Genomic DNA, 23,143 nt, shown 5'->3' on the forward strand with positions numbered 1-23,143 from the left:
CCATGGTAAGACTGTTATGATCCAGGAGTCTACATTTGTTACTGGGTTGGTGAAATCTAATTACAGAACTCACCGCCAGTTTGGGGTGTCTGCCGTTTTTGACAGTCTGCCCTGAGGTAGGCACTCACAGTCATGAGCCACTCCAGACAGCGTGACAGTGTGCATAGACACTGTGTTCTGTTTTCTCTTCTATTTGTTATCGGTTCTTACAGTGTGCTCATTGCCATAGTGAGGGACAATTTCACAGAGCTGAAAATAATTATGAGACAAAGCAGTTGGGAGAAATAATTTAAAACAGAAAATAGAGAAATTTAAAACAGAATTATAATTGGGAATTGTTTAAGAACATTTTTAAGAGGGGAAGTAAAGGCAGCTATACAATATATATATAAAACAAGTGGAAGAAAAGTAATGAATATAAATCAGAACCTAGAAATTGCAGAAAATTAATAAGGGAAGCAAAAAGACACAAGAAGAACCTATGGCCAGCAGAGTTAAGGACAATAAGAAGGAGCTTTTGAAGTATGTTGGCACAAAAAGAACCCTAATAATGCCATCAGTCCATTAACTAGATGAAAATGGTAGAATTATAAATAGTAATGCAGAAAAAGCAGAAGTGTTCAATAAATATTTCTGTTTCGAATTTGGGGGAAACAGATGATGTAGTCAAATCATAGGACATGAAATACTTTCTGTTCAACTAATAATGCAGGAGGATGTTAAACAGCATCTACTAAAGTTAGACATTTTTAAATCAGCAGGTCCACATAACTTACATCCAAGAATTTTAAAAGAGCTGACTGAAGAGCTTGCTAGAGCATTAATGTTGATTTTCAATAGCTCTTGAAACACTGGAGAAGTTGCAGATGACTGGAAGAAAGCTAAAGTTGTGACAATATTTAAAAAGGGTAAATGGGACAACCCAGGTAATTATAGGCCTCTTAGCCTGGTATCAATCCCAGGCAAAATAATGGAATGGCTGATATGGGACTCTATTAATAAAGAATTAAAGGAGGGCAATATAATTAATGCCATTCAACATGGGTTTATGGAAAACAGATCCTGTCAAACTAATGTGATGTCTTTTTTTTATTAAATTACAAGTTTGGCTGATTAAGGTAACCATGCTGATATAATATACCTAGACTTCTGAAAGGTATTTGACTTGGTACACCACCACATTTCAATTGAAAAATTCGAACAGTACAAAATTAACATGGCACATAGTAAATGGATTAAAAATGGCCAACTGACAGATCTCAAAATGTAATTGTACAGAGGAAAGCATCGCTGAGCATGTTTGTTTCTAGTGGGGTCCTGCAGGATTCAGTTTTTGGCCCTACGCTATTTAACATTGTTATCAGTGACCTGGAAGAAAAAATGAAATCATCACTGATCAAGATTGGGAGAGTGGTAAATAACAAAGAGGACAGGTCACTGATACAGAATGATCTGGAGGGCTTGGTAAACTGGACGAAAGCTGCCAATATGTGTTGTAACACAGTTAAATGTAAGGTCATTCATTTAGGAACAAAGAACGCAGGCCATATTTACAGGATTGGAGACTCTATCCTGGGAAGCACTGACTCTGAAAAAAGAGCTGAACATGTATGATACTTCAGCCAAAAAGGCTTAATGTGATCTTCGGATGTATTAACAAGGGAATATCAAGTGAAATAGGGAGGTTATATTACCTTAGTATTTGGCATTGTTGTGACCACTACTGGAATACTGTGTCTGTTTCTGGTGTTCACAGGTCAAGAAGGATGCTGAAGTGTGTTCAGAGAAGAGTCACAAGAATGATTAAATGATTGGAAAACATGCCATATAGTGATAGGCTCAAGACGCTCAATCTATTTAGCTTAACAAAGCATTTAGGGTTGACCTAATCACAGTTTATAAGTACCTACATGGGGAACAGAAATTTGATAATGGGTTCTCCATCTAGCACAGATAGGTAGTACAATATCCAATGGCTGGAAGAGGAAACTAGACACATTCAGACTGGAAATAAGGTGCAAAATTTTAACAGTGAGGATGATGACACACTGGAACAATTTACCAAGGGTTGTGGTGGCTTCTCCATCAGTGGCAATTTTTAAATTGTGTTTGCATGTTTTTCTAAGAGATATGCTTTAGTTCAAACAGGAATTACATTCAGGGAAGTCTTATGGTCTGTGTTATATAGGAAGTTAGACTAGATGATTAGTGGCCACTTCTGGCCTTATAATCTCTGTATCTATCAGTCCAGGCATAGTAACTGAGTACTTTCCAGTAGTGTGTTATGCAACATGACTAACATCTGTTATGCGTTTGTTTTCTCATCCTCTCCCCAGGGTGGAGTGTTTCCTTTTGGTAGGTTGTCCTTTATACACACATGCATGCACAGGTGCACACACACACAAAACACATTACTGTATATTTATGTTAGACAAGAGAAGGGTGAAGAAGTGCACCCTGACCTTGGAACAGAAGGTGGTGAGATTTGTGATGGTTCCTCTGGGAGTTCATTCTACAGTCTCAGACTGTCCCTTGAGAAAGTTCTATCTCCTGCACAGACTAGTTTTACCCCAGAGCCCTACAGTAGGACTGAGATCCCGCGGGTCCTGCGGGATCCCATGGGTCCTGCAGGACCCACTGCCATAATAGCAGGAGAGGGTAAAATGTACTTTCTTATGAGCGGGATTGGGTGGGCAAAAAAACCAGACTGGGGTAACTTGCAGGAAAACACTAAATCTTTCGTCAATTTGTCAGAAATAGAATTTCAGCAATGTAAAGCAAGTTTTTCTTTTCTTTTCTTTTCTTTTTAAATAAAGATACTAATACTTAAATTTAAGTGAGGGTTAGAGATTTGATGTCTATTATAACAGGAGTTAAAGTATGTTTTTACGTTTGAGCAAGATTTGTTTTATTCTTTTAGTGGCAAAAATTGTGCCTGAATTCTGCCCGCCTCCCCCCCACACACCCCTCTCCCCCCCCATTTGGGTTTTTGTTTTATTGTTTTTAGTAGCATGGGAGAATCTGTCTCTCTTGGGGGATTTGTCAGATCTAAGGTTTTTGCGAGTGGGAGCAGGATAAAAATGCAGGATCAATGCAGGAGCGGCTCGGAGGGGGTATTGCAGGAAGGGAGCAGGATTAGAAAAATAGTCCCACTCAAGGCTCTACTTTACCCTTATGGTAGAAAGTTCCATTGTGCCAGAGGAATGAAGTTGTCACCCATGCACTCTTCATGCACAAATGTTGGCTGGTTGAGACCCCACTGACAATCAAGCTGATTATGTCCTAAAGATAGGGTGACCAGATGTCCTGTTTTTAAAGGGACAGTCCCGTAGTTAAGCCCTACTGCAGGTGTCCCATCTTTTTCTTAAAAATGGGCAAACTGTCCCATATTTTCTGTCCCCTCCCCCCATTAGTACTGGCAGGTCCTGCTGCTGGTTGGATCCCTGCTTGCCAGCCGCCCGCCCACCAGTGGTGAGTCTGGGGGAGAGATCCAGTGGCTAACGATGGGGGTGGGTGTGCAAGGCTGGTGGTGGGGCAAAGCTGCAGCGCGCAGGGCCAGCTGCTCCCTCTGCTGGTCCATCAGCTCAGCCCCCGCTGCGTGCCAGCTCTCGGCCAGCAAGGACCGCCCCCCTTCAGGTGTCACATGCTCTGTTTCAGCCCTATGGACTGATCTGCTACGTCTCCCATGGTGCACAGCAATCTCTCCCTCTGGCTGAACTGCTATAGTGCATGCTGGGAGTCCCATGACCACAGTGAATCATGGTGGATGTAGTCCAGCTGGGGCGCCTAGCCCATAGGGAAGAAGGGAGGCATGAGGCACATGAATTACCAGTGTGGCCCACTCCTGTAGGCATGATCTGAGCATGCCTAAGACCCAATGCCTGTCAAACCCCACAGCAGGAGGGCCAGATGCAGGCCATTGATAGGTGGCGGAGCAGCACAGCACCCACACAAGAGACAGTCGGGTACACAGGGTAACATAAGATGGGTGTGAGTTGGAGAGAGAGAGAGGCAGACAATTTTGGTTGCTAAGGTATAGGCTACAGAAGCAGTTGACCTGACTAAGTGCTTAACTCCTGGGAAGGATTCATAACGGATCCTGAGCAGAGGGAGGTGCCTATCTCTGGCCTGTCAGCCAGGCACACCAGGTCAGCTGCTTAAGTGCCTAAGCCTCTCCTCTCCTCACATCTTTCCCCCTGCCTCTCCTCAGCAATTCACTTGATTCTAGAAAAGAAAGTAATTCAAGAGCTGAGTATCCGTGTTCAATCTTTTCCTAAATCAAAAGATTCAAGTCGAAATAGTAAATTTGACAGATTAGTAGGGCCAGATGCTTGACTGGTGTAAGTTGGTGTAGCTCCCCATTAAAGTCAATGGAGCTGTGCCAATTTACACTGGCTAAGGATCTTGCCCATAAAGTGTGCACAGCTAAGAGCTACTGTACCCACTGGGCCAAATTTTCAACAGTCGTGCTCACAAATGATAGAATACAGCTGTCTAACTACCCAATATACAATAAAACTTGCAGGCACAAATTAGAGGCCAGACTGAAGCTACTTTTAAAATTTGGCCCATTACACAAGACTCAGATGGAGACAGAACATCCCTGAATATGTCACCAGCTGCCTTCCTTCTCGTCTCTGCTCTGAATAGCAACCCATTTCAAACAAGCAGACTTCATTTTCACATTTCTCAGCTGTGTTTTTGAAACCTGTTTCACTGAGCGACAACTTAGCATTCAGCCTGGCACCCATTCTAAGAGTTTTAAAAAAGAGGAACAACCCTGACAATAAATGTGCCACTTGAGCTTATTTCATTTCTTTAAAACTAACTGTTCACATTACATCTGCACATTTTGCTAATCTACAAAAAAATGTAAATAGTATTTGATGTATTGATGTCATAAATCATTCTGTTTTATGCCCCCGAGACAGAGAGAGCTATGCCACAAAAATCTGCCTCCTCTGATTTATTGAACTGTTGCTTAACGGATGGAGGTTTCAATTCAGGGCTCATCTTTTTAAAGAAACCTCACCCCAGAGTTTTCCCCAAAGCCTGACTGAAGGGTGTTTTCATCTTCTAACCCGTGCATTCCTTATGCTGAGAGCCTCCCCCACCTTTCAGTTAGCCTAGGACAGTGGCTCTCAGACTACTGTACCCCTTTCAGGAGTCTGATTTGTCTTGTGTACCCCCAAGTTTCACCTCACTTACAAACTACTTGCTTACACAATCAGACATAAAATACAAGTGTCACACAGCACACTGTTACTGAAAAATTGCTGACTTTCTCATTGTTACCATATAATTATAAAAATAAATCAATTGGAATATAAATATTGAACTTATATTTCAGTGTATAGTATATGAAACAGTATAAACAAGTCATTATCTGTATGAAATTTTAGTCTGTACTGACTTCACTAGTGCTTTTTATGTAGCCTGTTGTAAAACTAGGTAAATACCTAGATGAGTTCATGTGCCCCCTGGAAGACCTCTGCATACCCCCAGAGATGCACATACCCCTGGTTGAGAACCACTGGCCTAGGATGATCATATGGCCAAAAACAGCTCAGTCACACGGGTGCAGCTCCTATTTCCTGCAATAGGAGTTGTGCTGTGTAATTGAGAGTAGAATTTGGTCCCCGATAAACATTTTGAGCCAAATTCAGGCTGGCTGTAAGCAGCTTTTTACTCTGTTGCTTAGTAAAGTGGCAAATACAAGTGACTAACTACGACTGCCTTAGAGCAAAAGATTGGAGAGATCTGAATTTGGCCTTTTAGCTTGACTAAGCAGATAGCTGGTAATATGAAAATCAGCCTTTTTTGCTGACTTTTGTAATGCTGTGAGCAGCTACTGATAACTCAGCTAGACCTGGAACATCTTATTTTGTGTTTTGGGGAAGCGGAGGGGAGGGGATGATGGGGATATGGAGGTATTTGCATTTCCTAACTTCCCCCATTTGGTGGAGAGGGGGCATAGTGAGATTGCTCCCTGGCTTCTTTCTACCCTTTACTAAAATCTTGGAGCATAATCAGAAAGGTATTTAAAGTTTTCTCAGAATGGCATTTAGAATTTCCAGAGAACCGCTGCCATGAGAGAGCCAGTCTACAAAAAAAGTAGGTGATTTTGGACAGCTACCAAAACTGCTCCAGACAGAATTCTCTATGGGGAAGGAGAACAGTTCAGAAATTGTTCCTAATTAGTTCAGCCTACACTGTGAAATCCCAGCAGAGTGGACAAGTACTTGTATGTGTCAATTTAGATATCTCCATTCTGTTTCTTGCACCTTTTCCAACCTGCTAATTGCTTGTAAAAATGTAGGCTGTAGGATCTCTTACTTGGGTTCTTCATATGGTATGCTGCTGATAGGCTGATTTTCATATTGCTAGCTGTTTTGTTCATTTTGGTGATGCCATGATCAGCCACTGATAATTCAGATAGACCTGCAACATCTTATTTTATATCTTGGGAGGAGTGTGGGGTGGGGGGGAGGTGATGGGGATATGGAGGTGTCTGTATAATCTTATATGCAGGGTCGGATTTAGTCTTGTGGGCATTGGGATCAAATGGAAGATTTTTCATCCCACACTCAATTGCTCTCTCCTTATTGGAGACTCTAGTGATGCCTAACTGCAAACTCCTCTTATCAGTCAGTACAATAATGAGGTAAGGCACAGTAGAAAGCAGCAGTAGTTTCAGTAAATGGGATGGGGTTGACTGGCCTGTATGAGCCTTTCAGAGAAAAGGGAGGATGCATTGGCAAGAAGCAGAATTCAGACTATACTCATTACTAAGAGACATGGCAAAGATTCAAACTACTGCTGCATTTGTGTGGCAGGGACTCCCCCAGTTCAACATCAGGCCTTTCACTGCTTCAGTTTGCTTTCTTCCTACTCAGGACACCACACCACTAATGCCTTTCAGGTTAAATCTCCCTTCTGAGGTCTGGTTTATTAACATGAAACAACACTCAAAAGCAAACCTTTCAGCCTTCTTCCCTGGGCTCAATTCATCCTTTCAATTCATAACAGGCTTTAGCATCCTTATAGCCCTCCTTCCAGCACTTCCCATTCCTTTTAGTCCTTCCAAGCTGAGCTTGCCCTCCTGCAGTTCTCTCAGCTAATGCTTCTACCCTACTACCTCTTGAAGCTCTCTTCAGTTCTGAAATTCCTTTCTAACCTGCTCTCTCCCAGTCCTCAGCTAACCACATGCAGACCTCTTAAGTCACATGGTCCCTCATCAAGGACCTTCCTGATCCCTCAGTCCTATCAAGTAGGAAGCAATTCCCATAAAAGACTGGTCTTGGAACAAGCCCACTGATTCATGTGCACTGTTATAATACACAAAGAGCTGAGGAGTAGGAGTTAGAATGATATATCTGACAATGTTGTCTGTTTAACCCCAAGCATATCTTAAAGGCAGGTAGAGTAGGTTGGTGTTTAATGTTTATAGTAGAACAGAAAGCAAGATTGAGGGAAAGATTCCCTCCCCCAATCCAAATGCTTTGTGTCACTCAGATTAAAATTCTTCAGATTGGACGAGTGTTCTCTGTCAGAGCAGCTTCTTTGCTTCCCATTCTTGGTGGGCATGTATTGTGCTCTGGCTAGCCTTAACTGGAGGATGAGGATGGTCGCTTAGAGACCATCTTCAGATGCTGTTGGTTAGAGCACCCCCAAGACTGCTCTAACCTACACAGGGGCTGTGGCTGCAGGTATGCAACAACAACAACAACAACAAACAGACAGCTGTAACCTGCTGTGTGCTGGTCCATCCCTCCCTTTCCTGCACTGAGTGGCTCTTGGTGCAGGAACAAATCTGGCCCTAATAGTGTGCTTGTCCTAAATAACGATTTTCCTTCTATCTTGGGATTTAGATAGGCAAGATAGAGTCAAAGTAAAAAATGTACTACAAATGGCTTTTCTTTAAAACTTTTCAAATAAAATGGAGCCATACAAACATAGTAACAGGAATATGCACCAACATTTTACCCTTATTTTTTGCAGTTCCTTGAAATTGCTACTTTGCTATTAATGCCTGTGCTGAGCCATCCAAGCATGCATTCGCTTTGTCATATCAGTCATGCCGCTGTTCAGCACTGGAGCAAGAAATTTGCCCATGGGGAATCAGCTAAGTTAGTGCTTATTTCATATTCCTGAGCCAGTATTATTTTATATCACTGCCACCAGTCTCTGCAATGTCAATGGTATAACACGTGGATCGCTTTTTAAAACTTGTGGTCAAGACTGAGCTATTTTTGGCACAGCCTGACATACTGACTGTTCCAGTGCTGCAGCCCAGTACATGCTGGGGTTTCTCTGCACAGGTGGGACATTGGTCCGAAAGAGAAGCTTCAGGGAGACGCAGAAGAAGAAAAAATGTAACATTTGGGGGAAATCCTTGTTATTTGTAACCATATATTTGGTTATAGGCTCTCTCAAGCTAAGCAAGGTCAGGCTCAGTCTGTACCTGGAAAGGAAACCTGTAAGAAAAATCGAGGCTGCTGCAAGGAGTGGTTTTCAGTGATTCAGTAGTTGGCAAGCTTTCTTCTAAGTCAGGCTAGGACAAGTGCAAATATGGTAGTAGGGGGCACTGTGTTTTCTTGTAAAAACCAAGATCCTGACCTCTTATGGTCAACAAAGAGCTACAAGTACTTTTTGGCAATAGCAGGAATGTTACCCAAAATGAAATTTGATCAGGACACCGGGGTCAACACCAGTCTGTCTAATTACATGCCCAATTGTGGTTTTATTTGAGGAAAGCTGTTCTCGACTCCTTGATCTAAAGGGCTGCGTAGCATTGTTGTGTGCTGTGAAACTATTGATACACTTAAGTGGTTCTGAGGAAAGTTCAACTCACAGTTAAGGTTTGTAAAACCTTTGGAGATTTTTCTGGATGAAAGATGCTATTGTATTATCGTCTATCCACCGACTGCTTGTACATCTTTGTGAGATGTTTTTTTCTGTTTCCCATAAAATCTTTGCTGTTCATGTTTTAAAATCACCAAGCCAACACCCCTTCTCTTCCTGATTTTCCTTTGTATTTTAGTTATCACCCTTCAGCTAAAAATAAAATAAATAAAATTCATCAATGCAAATATCAGACTGTTTACACCTCTGCAAGCTGTGGTAATCACACTGTTTCCGAATCTTCCATTGCTTCACTACATTGCAAAATAGAGTTACATTGTTTAAAAATCTATTTTTCTATCCTAGCCCATAGGAGTGACAGTGAAGCAATCCCTACAGGAGAGATACTATGCCCCTAGGGTACATCCAGTTCTGCACACGTTCTGTAGCATTATATCAGGGGGAAGTCAAGCAGGGTGGGGATGCCTTGTGGTAAGGTTTCCTTTACCACAGGTTCCGTTCCCATGTGCCCTCTTATCCTATCGGTTTCAGAAAAGAGAAGTAAACTCTGCTGTTGCAATTATTCAGAGAACTCAATCTATAGTGGCATCAAGTGTACCAAAAAGTGGCAAATACAAGGCAATGGCATTTTTGTAAGGACTCTCAAAGCATTGCTGGAAAGTGAAAGTGTAAATGTAATATTCCCTATCATATAATACTTTATGCTTGAAAAACCCATTCACCATTCATATTGTATTTGAAAGAATCATAGAAGGGGCAGGAAAAGGTACAAGGAGGGGTAAATGGACAAGGAAAAACAATGGGGAGAAGCAGGGGGGATTACATGTACACTTCAGGATGAGATGGTTATCTGCTAGTCTCACACCACAGTGTGAAAAAGCTGAGAAGAGAAAGAAGCCTGAATGAAACCCTAACTCCACAGCTCAGACCCATCTTCAAGTGGGAGGTACATTTATAACCCTCTTAAAATCAAGTGGAGTTCAAAAATCTCAAAACTAAAAAATTTCCCCCTCTCTTTTTAAGGTCTTCCTACAAAACAGGTGCAGGTTGAGCTTAGGTTTGTGCTGGCTTCTGTCAGTATAGACCCTGGAAAGTCTGATGGGGAGGAGTTGCAGTGCATGAAAGTGGCTGCATCTTTCTGTCCACCAAGGGGTTTGTATGGGCCAGTCCAGCTCAGAGTTCACAGCTCTGGCCAAAGTAGGACTTAGAGAAATGAACACTCCCCTTGGTAGGTTCTGCTAGCAGGGCTTCTGTGAAGCCTCAGCCAGAAAATGGAGCTACCTCCCCTGGCCTCCAGCACCTGAGGAAAACCCTAGAGTGTAGCAACAGCAAAATTGCCCCACTGGGGCACAGAGGGTCCAGGGAGCTCAGGAAGGGATAGTTTACATCTTCCATGTAGCTTCACTGAATGTATCCCATTATTTACAAAATACATGTAAAAGATTACATAAAATGTTCATATATTTCACTCCTTAAAAGTCTAACCTTCAGATACATAAAGCACAACAAAGTAAAACTCTGATTGGCAAGTTTTTGCACCAAAAGTTATACCACTTTCATTAATGCGCGTCAATTAAAAGCACTGTTGCATGTCCACACTGTCTTCCACTGGTGCCACTGTGTGTCCACACTTGTGGCGCTTGCATTTCCAATGAAAGCAGTGCACTATGGGTAGCTATCCCACATTGCAGCTCTCCCTCTTCTACTTCCCCCCCTTTACTGCTAGGTCTTGTGGGAAGGCGGAGGGGATTGCGGTGCATTATGGGTCCAGACTCAATGCCCCGTGATGCACTGCTTTCTGTCCCAGCATTCAATGTGCTTCCATCTTCAGTTTGCGGCATTTTTCAACGTCCGTTAGTGCTTTCCCCACCATATCTATTTCCAGGAATGGACCCCGCACTGCTCTCCACTGCTCTGCTAGCTCTCACTAGCACATCGTGAGTGGCAGTGGAATTATTCTAGAAGTTACAAAGGCAACGGCAGTCACAGTTGCCTGACATGGTGTCCGACATGGACAGCAGCAACATTAGATTGCTTTTGGCATTCACGGAGGAGCTGAAAGCTGTGGAATGTCTATTTTGGGCTCGGGAAACTAGCACAGAGTTGTGGGATTGGATAGTTATAGAAGTGTAGGATGACGAGAAGTGGCTGCAGAACTTTCAGATGTGGAAAGCCACCTTCATAGAACTGTGTGCAGAGCTTGCCCCAATCCTGCGGCACAAGGCCTTCCAAATGAGAGCTGCCCTCTCGGTGGAGAAGCGCATGGCAATCGCAGTGTGGAAGCTGGCAACTCCAGACTGCTACCAGTCAGTCATGAACCAGTTTGGAGTGGGGACATCAATCATTGGTGCTGTGTTAACACAAGGGTGCAAGGCCATTAATCACATCCTGCTGCAAAAGACCATGACTCTTGGCAACGTGCGTGACATTGTGGATGGTTTTGCAGATATAGGTTTCCCTAACTGTGGTGAGGTGATAGATGGGACACATATTCCAATTCTGGCACCGGACCACCTTGCAACGAAGTACATCAATCAGAAGGGGTACTTCTCTATTGTTTTGCAGACACTTGTGGATCACCGTGGGTGATTCACTGACATTAACATGGGGTGGTCTGGAAAAGTGCATGACGTATGTATCTTAAGGAACACTGGTCTGTACAGAAAGCTACAAGCAGGGACTTTTTTTCCAGACCAGAAGATCACCATAGGGAAAGTAGAAATGCCCATCGTGATCTTAGGAGACCCAGCATACCCCTTAATGCCATGGCTCATGAAGCCATACACGGGAAACCTAGATAGCAGTAAGGAGTGGTTCAGCAACAGGCTGAGTAGGTGCAGAATGACCGTTGAATGTGCATTTGGCTGCTTAAAGGCGCACTGGCGATGCCTATATGGCAGGCTAGACCTGAGCAAGGAAAATATTCCAATGGTTATAGCTGCGTGTTGTACGCAGCATAATATTTGTGAAGGGAAGGGCGAATGGTTTTCTCAAGGGTGGATTGCTGAGGTAGAATGCCTGGCTGCTGATTTTGAGCAGCCAGATACCAGGGCTATTAGAGAGGCGCAACATGGGGCAGTAAGAATCAGGGATGCCTTGAGACAAGACTTCCAACAAGAAAGCCAGTAATGATTGTTGCTATGCTTGGGACTGTAATGATTACTTAAATCTGGTAGCCTATGAAGCAACTGTGATTGTTAAGGCCTAGAATTCAATGCGGGACTGATAAAAGTGCTGATTTGCATGGTGCCATGAGGTATCATCCCTTGTGGGAAAATAAAGAGTGTGTATTAATAAAAACACTGCTTTTATTGACAGACAAACCACACCAAGACACAGACACACATAGCCATCTACACAGTTGGGTGTGGGGAAATGGGAGAGGGATGATTTTCATAGTTGAGTATAGGTCCTGCTTTCATTGGAACAGCTGTCTGCAGGGGTGGGAGTGTGGAGGAAAGCACAAAGTGCCAGAAGGTGGAAAGGAATGTACAGGGGGAGTTTGGGGAGTGCATGGGAAAGAGTTCACAATGCTGTGAAGGGGAGGGTGGGCATGCATCTGCTCAGTCTGCAATGTTATGAGTCTGGAGATGTCAGTTTGACAATCCATAACTTTAATCAGCCTCTCTGTGGCATCCCTGTTGTACGAATCCTTCTCTTCTCTTTCCTGCTTTTCACTTTCCCTCCACTTCTTGCGTTCAGTGTTTTCAGCCTCTGACTGTTGCAGCACAATCTGGAACATATCCTCCTTGGTCCGTTTCAGCTGGTTTCTTATCTTGTGCAGATGCTCTGCGGCTGTAGGGCAGTTGTTTCTCAAGGTGAAATCTGGAAACATATGGTTCACAGTAAACAGTAGAGCTATTTTCAGGTACACACAGAGCATTGAAACAGTAACATTAGCACACTGCTGGTAACATACCTATCACTTTCTCTGTGACCCTAGGCAAGCACACATGAGGCAGAAGACCCCAAGTATGGTAAGTGAACTCCAGGGCAAGGACACTTTTATTGCACTGAGGCAATCTGAAAAGGTTGCAGGTCACTTAAGGGGTGGAAACAGTCTAAACTGTACCACCATTTTCCACAGGCAGTGGTCACTATGAAAGATATCTCACTCCTGAGGGTAAGCAGGGAAGCAAGGGTGCATCTGCTACACACTTGCAGCTTCCACCCCGGTCCCTATGTTGCTCGCCTGTGTACAGCTTTGGTCCCTGCCCAAGTGATTGCAGAGTGGCATGGGAAAGTGCCTTTTGGTGTGGGAAGGAACAAGGCAGCTCTGCCAAAGAATCCTGGCAGAGGATTGTTGAGTACCTCAAGGAAAGTTTCCTAGAGATCTCTGTGGAGGATTCCCATGAAATCTCAGAGTGCATTAACTCCCTGTTCCGCCGTACTGTCCAGCTTACGACAGCTTTTTGGAGCGTTCTTCTTCTCTCCTTTATACACAGCACAGATTTCCATTTAGCTAAAAAATCTGGTGGGTTTTTTAAAAAAAAGGAATATACCCCCTCAAAAAAAAAGGGGGGGGTTAAAATTATACAAAAAAGTTTTACGAATGCAAAATAATTGGGCAAGAAACAAAATTCTGCCAGGCTCAACCTTAGTCAGAACCCCTGAATATCTGTAGGTGAACATAGCCTAATTCCCACTGAGACCTCCATCCCCGTCAAATGAGTAAACAGCTAGAACAAAAATTATGGTTAGCTTCTTGAAGTTTCATAGGTGGATATTAAGAGCAAGAGATTTGAAACTGCAGGGATATTCAAAACAAGACTATACAAGTTGCTCAGAGTTTTGAGTAAACATTCTTTCTCCTATGCTGATTGCCTGTTTGCGCCAATCCCCTCTCCTTTATCCCCCCCCCCCCCGCCCCGCCCCGCTTCCTTTGGTCTCTTCACCGATCAGTGAAAGTTGGGCTCCTAAATACTATGTAAGATGTAGGCCTAAGTGCCTAGTGCCTGCCCAGACTACAGGATGAGGCTAGATGCACACAGTTGAAATTGGTCCCACCTTCCTGAGGACATGGTACACCAACCAGCACGGAATCTTGGCCCTTGCAAATCCTGGAGTGTCAGGTAGTAATTCTGCCCAGGGATTGGGGAGGTAAGTAGGGAAGAGGCTTCCTATATCTCCTTCCCGCACTGGTGGACCCACATGGCACTCAGAGTGAACATGTGTTTAGTGGTCAGTACAGTGGATTATACATTTTCTGTCAAAATTATTTTTAATAGAAAAAACAATTTCCACAAAATCAATATTTTTAGCAGGGAAATTTTGATTTTACTGAAAATTTTTGATTTTTTTCTGAGGGAAAATATCAAAACAAGATATTTCAGCCCAAATGGAAGTATTTTGTGTTGAGTCAGTTCAGCCTTAGATTGCATCTGCCCAAGGTGCAACAGTTCCTCATGAGGGTTGTAGTTCGGGTGCCTCATGCCCCCCTTCTCGCCATCCAGCAACTACCTTTGCCATTATGCACCACACCCTCCCCTAGGAGCAAGTCTTGTGGCTTCATGGAAGTTGTACAGTTGTGGTGGATCATGGGAGATGTAGTCCAGCCAGGAAGCTTGCCCATACAGGAGAATGAGGGCTTGAGCAGGGCTTGATTTATGTCAGGGCTTGCCAAGGCTGAGCCCCGGCACCTCTGGGCTTGGCAGTTTATAGCTCTGGCACCTCATAGCTCTGGCACCTCTGGGCTTGCTGCATCAATTATGAATGTAAAAAAATTGCTCAGGTCCTGGCACCTCTTTCATTATAAATTAAGCAAGGAACACAGACCGCTCCTCCATCAGGCACTGAGGCACTACAGGGAGATACAATTTAACATGGAACTGATTAGAAATGAAATGTTTTGACATTTCCAAATTGATTTGATGAAACTTCTTGTTCCATGAAAAGTTTTGATATTGCTACTTTTCATCACAATTTGAGATAAGAACAAATGTCAAAATATCAATTTGTAGTCAGCTCTGCTATTCAGTACTAATTAGCTAATAGTCAATACTGAATGTTGGTTTAGTCAAAGTGAAAAATTACAGTATATTTCTTCCTCACATTTTCCCTGGCTTGGCACGTGGCGTCTCTGAAAAGAGACTGGAACTTCCCCAACAAGACCAGGCTCACAGCTCGAGAGCCCACTCCTCCACCACTGGAGTCACGTGGCCTTGTCTACACTGGGAAACCACATGTTAGAAAACATTAACTAACATCATACTAAACTTGATTTTTTTCCTGGGTGGAATCTGATTAACTATGATCAGCTAAGACATTTTTAAACACAACTGGGCCCCATCTGCATGAGATGCTGTCATTTCTAACATCATGTTTGCTCTAGCACCCTTTCTAACATGGTGCATCTTCCCAGTGCAGTAATAGCAAATGGGAGTTTTCCCATTGACTTCAATTAGAGCAGGGTCAAGTACTTCGAGGTTTTCTGGATCTGCGAGTTCTAACTGCTGATATGACACTCAAAATATTGGTCACACGGGAGTTCTGAATTACATACTGAAATGAATGCTCAGTAGCTATTTTGGCAATATTATAACATCTCACAGAGGCTGATGTGACAGATATCTTTTTCAATAGGTTGCAGAGGAAATGAAAAACAAAAGCAAACAGAGTTAAGGTTGCTGAAGGAGAAGCTTTTCTATAAGCTGCTTTCCATTACTTCTCTGGTCCACGCTCCCCACCCTTGTTTTTAACACTTGTCACCCTTCACTATTTGTTTACAGGCTATTTGAGGATGGGTGGTAACTTTCTGTGATAACAGGCATCAGATGTGGTTATGTCAACGAAAAATGAGTAATTGCTGGCGGGAGGGAAGTGGGCTGAGTTAACCAACAGGTGACAAGAAAAGTAATAAAGTTGGTAAACACGTGAAAGAGAAAGATATAAAATGCTTCTTGAGGGAAGGAGAAAAGTAGCTGCTGCAAAAGGAAGGGTGGGGACAGGGTGTTGTAGCTTCGATGCCTGAGATCAGAAAAAGACAAATAAATTGGCCTGCAAGCTGATAGAAGAATCCCAAATACAAAACAGCCAAAGAAGGGGGCAGGGAGAACAGGAGATAGAGCCGAACCATGCCGATATAGATCGTTTTCACACATTAAAGCATTTCATCGTGAATAAAGAGGCCTGATTTTCCTTTTGAGACAGGTTTCAGCGAGGAACTTCACAAGCCAGTGATGATGATGTACCATGATCCTGTCATTTAGGGGAAGACAGTGTGGCAAATGGGAATGAATCAAAAAGACTTTTCTTTGTGTGTTGAAGTGGAAGTTGAGTCATTATCATTCATCACCAGGCTAGTTAGCGCTCATTCGGGTGACAGATATTTTCTGGAAAGAAAACAGCTTTTGATGCCTTTTAATTCCTGAAAATAAAAGAAAAAAGGGCTGTCAAAGTAACAGGCATCCGGATGGGGCGATTGAAAACAGTGCACAAGGAAATAACTTTAAATCCTAGGGGAAATGAAGTACAAAAGGAAAGGGCTATAATAACCAGGACAGTTTTCCTTGTTCCTTAGTGTTTCAGAAACTTTGTTAAAGGGCTAAAATTTTCTATGCTGAATTTACAAATGAGACACATAGACAGGGCAGTACACAGAAGTTAGCATCTTCTTATAGGGTATTTTCCCCTGTTATTTCCTTTTAGGCAGTTGTGTATCTTGAATAATCCCGTGTCCTCGTGTATGACATCACTAATCCTGGAGTTTATTTGAATCAAACACAGAAGCCTGAATATAAAAGTGCAAGACTCTTTTGCCCTTCGTTAGTCCTTATAGGTTGAAGTCCTGGCCTCATTAAATTCAGTGGGCCCCCCCAAGGGTGTGTCTACACTGCAACTCGGAGCAACTCTCCCAGCCCAGCGAGACAGACGCATGCTGGCAGCACTTGAGTGAGCGTGCTAAAAATAGCCATATGGAAGTTGCAGCTCAGGCCGTGGCTCGAGTCCAAGCCTGTTCCGGACGCCCTGGGTCCGAAGCTGGGGGGCTAGTCCATCTGATTTGAGCCTCCTATCACTCCTACTACTTCCCGAACATAATCTGTTCGTCTGGAGGCAGCATTATAAGCGGCGTGGATTTTCTCCAAGCCACCTCCCGTCCCTCAACATCTACACTGCTATTTTTAGTGTGCCAGCTCGAGCTGAGCTAGCGCTAATCTGTCTACCCAGGCTAAGAGGCACGCTCCCCGCTGCAGGGTAGACATACCCTTAGTGTTAAAGGGAAACAATATGGCAAGAGTTGCCTTAGCTGGCGGATTTTAGTTCTCAAATCCAGATGTGGTTCTGGGAATCCTCCCACAAAACTTCTGTTTTTAAACAAACAGATGCAGCCCAGGAAGCATTTTACTGCATAGAAATAAATGTGTACCATTCCCTTCTGCTCTTCACTGTTTCTGTTTCTCCTTCACTTCTTCACCCTTTGTTTTTCTGTCTCCTTCCACCCATCATGGTAGCTCAGCTGATTTGAGCCTTCTATCACTCCTACTACTTCCTGAACATAATCTGTTCTTCTGGAGGCAGCATTATAAGTGGCGTGGATTTTCTCCTGGTAATCCTCTCTCTTGGCGGTAGCTTCTCTTTTCCCCTCAGACTGATTCCTTCCCCCCCGCAGCTCCACTCCGCCTCACTTTTCCTGTTCTCACATCTCTCTGCTGCTGCTATTGTGCTGATTTATTTTCTCGTTCCTCCCAATCCCACCCTCTACTTGTCTTCCCACAACGTTGCCTCCCATCCTTTTCTTCCTTCTTCTGTGTATTATTTATATTACAGTGGTACCATAGAGGCACCAACTGAGATCAAAGATCAAACCCCATTAGGCTAGACATTGTAGAAATACATAATAAAAGACGGTCGCTGCCCTGAAGAAATTATAATATCAGGGCCTGTCTGCACAGGGGGTTTAGTCCATACTAATTCAAGTTAGTGCAGATTGAAAATGCCCATGTGCACATGAAACAAATCATTAAATCCCTAAACTCCCTACTTGCTGTGAATTCTAGAGTCTTCTTTCAATGTGTACTAAGTTTGATGCAAATTGAGTTAGTGCAGACTGCTGTTCATGTGGACACACTGCTGCTGCTCATTACTTTGGTAGTCCTCCAATGGTTACCCCACGCTGATTTGTGGGCATCCATGAGTGACCTGTGTGCCCTCCCCTGCTTTGGGGGTCAAGTTGACCAGATGCCCCTCCCCCATTTAAAAACTGGCGCAGGGCCAAGACCGGCTCACTTGCTCCTGGATTCCAATATATCAGCATTGCAATGCTATTACTCCAGAGTCCTCACAACATGCATCGAGCAACCTCTTGGAGCCATGGTGTGATCTTTCGTCTCCTCACCATGTGGGGAGACGTGACAATGCTGGCAGCTCTTGTGGCCAACTACTTCAATAAAAAAAATACTGTTCAAGGAGATCTCAAAGTAGATGGCCAAAACAGATTATAACCGGGTACCTACCAATGCCATATAAAGAGCAGACAGCTAAGAAAAATATACAGAGCAACCAGCAATGACCTGTCCATTTTATGAGGAGCTGGATGGGATTTTTTTACCTAATACCCTTGTGGAGACTTGAGCCCCTGATGGTGAGCAAGAGTCACTGCAAGAGGAGGAGGACGGTGAAGAGTCTCGTGAAAACCCAGAAGCTAGAGGGCGGCTGTAGAGGAAGCCAACCTGATTCCCAGCCTGCAACTGGAGAGATCCTTCAGATCCTGCCAAGGGGGTTCTTAGAAAATAGGTCTGCATCTTCTGTCAGTACAATTTATTATTATGCTACATTGCGGTGCTAACTTCCATTCTGGGTGCCAAAAAGTTGCTGCCATTTTGGGCAGATGTGAGCTAAGAGCTGTTTCATGTTTTTACAATCACTATGAGCAAAATTTGTAATTTTTTTTTCAAGCTTTATTTTTGTCTGAAATGGCGTAACTTGTGCAATTGAAACCATTGAAAAGTCACATGAAATCTGCAGTGCATGCATGGTACACTGAAGACACGCAGATTTTCAAAGGTAGTAGGATTTCACAGAAATATAAAAGCACAGTCACAAGACAAAATAAAGAGTGCAATAACATGCCACTTCTACCATGCATAAAAGCAACGATGTGCTTTAAAATAGGCAATAATAATCACTACTGCTCATAACTCACCTACTGGATGGTGAAGTGAATGAATTGCTGTTTAGTGTTTTTGTCATTAAAGGGTATGGCAGAATGGTACAGCCACTATACTAACAAGACAAAAGTCAATTGGGATTCACTGTCCTTGCAAGAATAAGAAGTCCTAATAGCGCAAAAAAAAAAAAAAAAAAAAAGTGGGAGATTACTTCTCTAAGGCTCCAGTCCTGCAAACAGAGACATGAATAATCGTACTCATATGAGTAGTCCCACTGAAGTCAGTAGGACTATTCAAGTGTATACACTTAAGCACGAGTTTGCTTCCATCAGGCAGAAACTTACAAGGCAAGAGGATAGTCATTCAGGCAGGCATAAGATCCTCACAGACTCCAGGAGTAAATCTACTTGCTTCAATAATTCTGATATGAGAGAAGTGACATGTGGCAGATATAAACAATCAGAAAAATCACCCGGGTTGGGTTTTACATTAAAATATTTCTGATATTCAACTCTAAATGAGATTTGACTTTTGGCTTTATCGGTGTTCTAATTTTGTACCTCTGCTCAGAGCATGAAGGTGATTAGTATCTTAGGATGGTGATGCACCACGACTGGTGACTCAAGGAAGCTTAACTACGAGGGCAGTATGTCCCCACCGTACAGCCACCGATGCATTCTCGTTAATGAGACAGTGACAACAGCTGAGTTCAGTGGGTTAACTATATCTATTCAGCATGTACTAATTTTCAAACGCAAGGAAAAAGTGTTATCACTCTTAATATGCTAATTTTAAAAGTGTTCACTGAACACATGACACTCATAAAGCACGGTGGTATACTCCAGTTGAATTGTCCCTTTCTATATAAAGATGAATGCAAATTATTCCCTGGTTCTATCATTGCCACCAACAAACATTCACATTCATATGCAAAAACACCCCCATACTCATCTTTTAAATAACATGCACGCTGGGCAATGTTGCTTTAGAACAGTATTCACTGCAATCAGGCTGTGAATGCAGTCTGCATTCTGATCTGAGTCTGTGCTGTCTGCATCTCCCCTCTAGGTTTCTTCTCTCTCAGCAAAAAGAAACACCCCACCTCAAACTTAATCTCAAAGGCTATGGCTAAAAACAAGAAGCCTTATTCATATGAATGAAACTGTTTTTGTAAGTGCAAATGCGGAAGATGCCACCACCAAAATGTTTAGGAAACTGGTGAAAGGAAATAGCCCTCTTGTAGCCTAGAAACTAATTCAAGCGTTCAGCTCTGTAGCAGCTACCTCTTGCTGAGCTGTGGCCACGATGCAGCACCTAGAGGAAGATCTGACTATTCTTGGAGAAGCAGATGATATCTTCTGTGAAGGTAAAGAGACTTTTATTAAGCAGATCTTTTTAAAACACAGACTGAAGACAGGTTTGTACTTAGCTTGTATTCTGTTTCTTTGGCAAAGGTTGAAGTTCTCCACTGGCTCAGGACAGCTGCTAGGACTCGCAGCGATACGGTTGAAAAAGACTTGCTTTCTCTCGGTAAAATAATGGGAACAAAAGCTTTCTGGGTGCAATATAGTGAGTGAGCTTCATATTAACTAGGCAGACAGGTTACACAGCGAGGGTGTTAGCTCAAAAGGGAAAGCAAAGGGGGAGCTACATACAAAAGTGCATCTTTGGATCTAAAAAGTTACACTTTGCAAAGTAAGCTAATACAAAGGGGCCTGTGTTCAGTGATTGACACTGTGGGCCTGATTCACCATGGCCATAAGCCTTGTGCTGTCACTGGCACCAATGCAAAAGGCTACTAAATGAGAATGGGAATGTTTTACACCCACTTTGCACTCACTCTCCATTGGTGTAAAGGATTATACCAGGTGGAGGCCAATGAGAATCAGGTCCACAGTCTCTCTCTCTTCTCCCACCATTCCCCACTGCCTTAGACACAAAGGACTTGATGCCACAGAAGCCCTCCCTGAACAGAACTCCTGTGGTCTTCCATGGGAGTTCAACACACAGAGGGTTTGCAGGATTGGTCTCAAAGATTGCTAACCTTTAAACTCAGCTGCAACATAGTTTCAGCAAATTCAGTTTAAACAGTGTTTGGCTGGTCACTTGGGATGGGGCCAAACCAAGTTATTTTAGCCTGAGTAAAGACGAGACCAGAGAGAACACATTTTAAAATCCTGTCTTCAGTGATGTGCTGTCAATATTTGAATAGGTTCCCCACAAATAGCCTCCCACCCCTTACGCTGTGACATATCCCTATGCCAGACGTGCAGTGCATTTGCAGAGGCAGGCTGAGACGTCAGAGCATTTACTCCTGTGCTTTCATTTATACACAAGTACTTTCTAATAATCATAGCCCAGGAGGGAGGCAATGCCACCCAGCAAACCAACTTACACTTAGCTGGAAATCAGAGTAGCAGCCGTGTTAGCCTGTATCCGCAAAAAGAAAAGGAGTACTTGTGGCACCTTAGAGACTAACAAATTTATCTGAGATGAAGTGAGCTGTAGCTTACGAAAGCTTATGCTCAAATAAATTTGTTAGTCTCTAAGGTGCCACAAGTACTCCTTTTCTTTTAGCTGAAAATGTTTATGCTTCGTACCTGAAAACAATACTGAGTATACAATAATGTAGCGCAAAGTTCAGTTTGTGCAGTTTGGAAGGAATATAAATCCTCCTGCTTCAGGGCTTAAACGAACCTCTAACTATTGGGGTTCTGGAGGAAGGTTTCCCCTGTGGGCAGCCTATCCCATAATTACCTACTGTAGGGTTCCTTGTAATTCCTCTGAAGCAGCTGGTAGTGTCGATGTCAGGCTACATCATTGGTCTGATTCAACTGAATTCCTTTGGGTACAGTTTTCAAAAGTGCTTAAGACCTACTGGAAGTCAATGGGATTTAGGATCCATAGCCACTTAAATGCTTGTGATATTTTTGTCCCGTGTTCCCAATTTGAAATGTGAGGGGTAAAAGTGAATTTTTCTTCTTTTTTTTGAGTACCTGCATTTGATATAATGTAATCCAGTCCAAAGACACACACAGAGCATTCATGCAATCCTTGTGGACCCCATGGCTAAATCATCTCTGGCAGGAATGACTTATCAGGAGCCAGCAAAAGGCTGGAGAATCATCCTACCTTCCCTTTAGTTTAGTGGCAGACTTAACCAGAGGCTCAAGAGAGCCCCCAAAAGTCTTCCCATAATATCACTGTATAGTTGTAACATGATCTGACCCTCAGCCACATTGGCTGGCTAGATGGTATTAGGAACAGGTTCCCATATTTGGGGGGGTTAACAGTCCATCTAGATGAAGCCCTCTCTATTTTCCCTTTGTCCTATTTCCTTTCTTTTGAGTGAAATACAGTGTTTTGCTTTTATTTTCCAAAGCACTTGGTAGCGCCATTCGTGGCCTCAGTGAGGGCCCAGTGCACTCCCATAAAGTGGGCCGTGCCAGCCAGTGAGGTGCCATCTTCTGAGTCTCAGAGCATTTCCTGAGCCACCTCCACTTGCATGGAAAAGAGAGAATCAAGGGGCAGCACCCAGCAAAGGAACCAATAGCAGCATGGTTCCATCAGATTAGTGTTACCAGAGGTTAAAGGAGGCCAGAATGGAAACAGGGCCAGCGCATGAGTAACACTGATCCTCCCATGTCTACTAAGATCCACAGATACCTACGAATTTTGGAGGCTGGATCCACTGCAAAACCCACCATAGTCTAGAGAAAAGAATTAGGAGGAAGTTTAAGTTCCACGTTTCAAGTCTCCTACACTGGTTAATGCTGCAAAAGGCCTGGGTCAACATACATTTGTTTCCTGTAATTCTATGTTGCCCTACAGTAATGGGATACTAAAAATATCTGTAGCTTCATAATTATAGCAAAAATCTGTCCAAAATTTCCCCCTTTTTAAGCTGTAAAATGTTGATAATATTTTTTCTGGGGTGTGGTAAGGAAAGTCTATCACAGACTAGAGAGGTGACTTGCAGCACATGGTCTGATAGCTAAAGCTCAGCCTGAAGAGACAAATGAATTAACCAACATGAGGAAGAGATTTTTAAGGTCAGAAGGGATCATTGTGACCATCTGGCACGGCCTCCTGCCTAATACAGGCTATAGGACTTCCCTGAATTAATTGCTGTTTTAAGACCAATAACTGTGGTTGAACTAGAGCAGAGCTTG

At 43.2% G+C, this 23,143-nt stretch overlaps 1 protein-coding gene across 8 annotated transcripts in view; it reads left to right on the plus strand.

Moving 5' to 3' along the window:
* Positions 1-20,215: 20,215 nt before the first annotated feature.
* Positions 20,216-23,143, plus strand: part of RIPOR2 (RHO family interacting cell polarization regulator 2) — a 96,713-nt gene continuing 93,785 nt past the window's right edge. For 4 of the 8 annotated variants that reach the window (XM_043540032.1, XM_043540029.1, XM_043540030.1 and 1 more), the window contains exon 1: positions 20,216-20,337. In XM_043540032.1, coding sequence (XP_043395967.1) covers positions 20,277-20,337 — 61 coding nt within the window. In that variant the 5' untranslated portion in view covers positions 20,216-20,276. The remainder of the gene's footprint in view (positions 20,338-23,143) is intronic. The other 4 variants (XM_037893035.2, XM_037893032.2, XM_037893033.2 and 1 more) reach the window with 1 other exon arrangement.

The sequence above is a fragment of the Chelonia mydas genome, chromosome 2 (genome assembly GCF_015237465.2).
Source record: "Chelonia mydas isolate rCheMyd1 chromosome 2, rCheMyd1.pri.v2, whole genome shotgun sequence".
Taxonomy (NCBI): Eukaryota; Metazoa; Chordata; order Testudines; family Cheloniidae; genus Chelonia; species Chelonia mydas.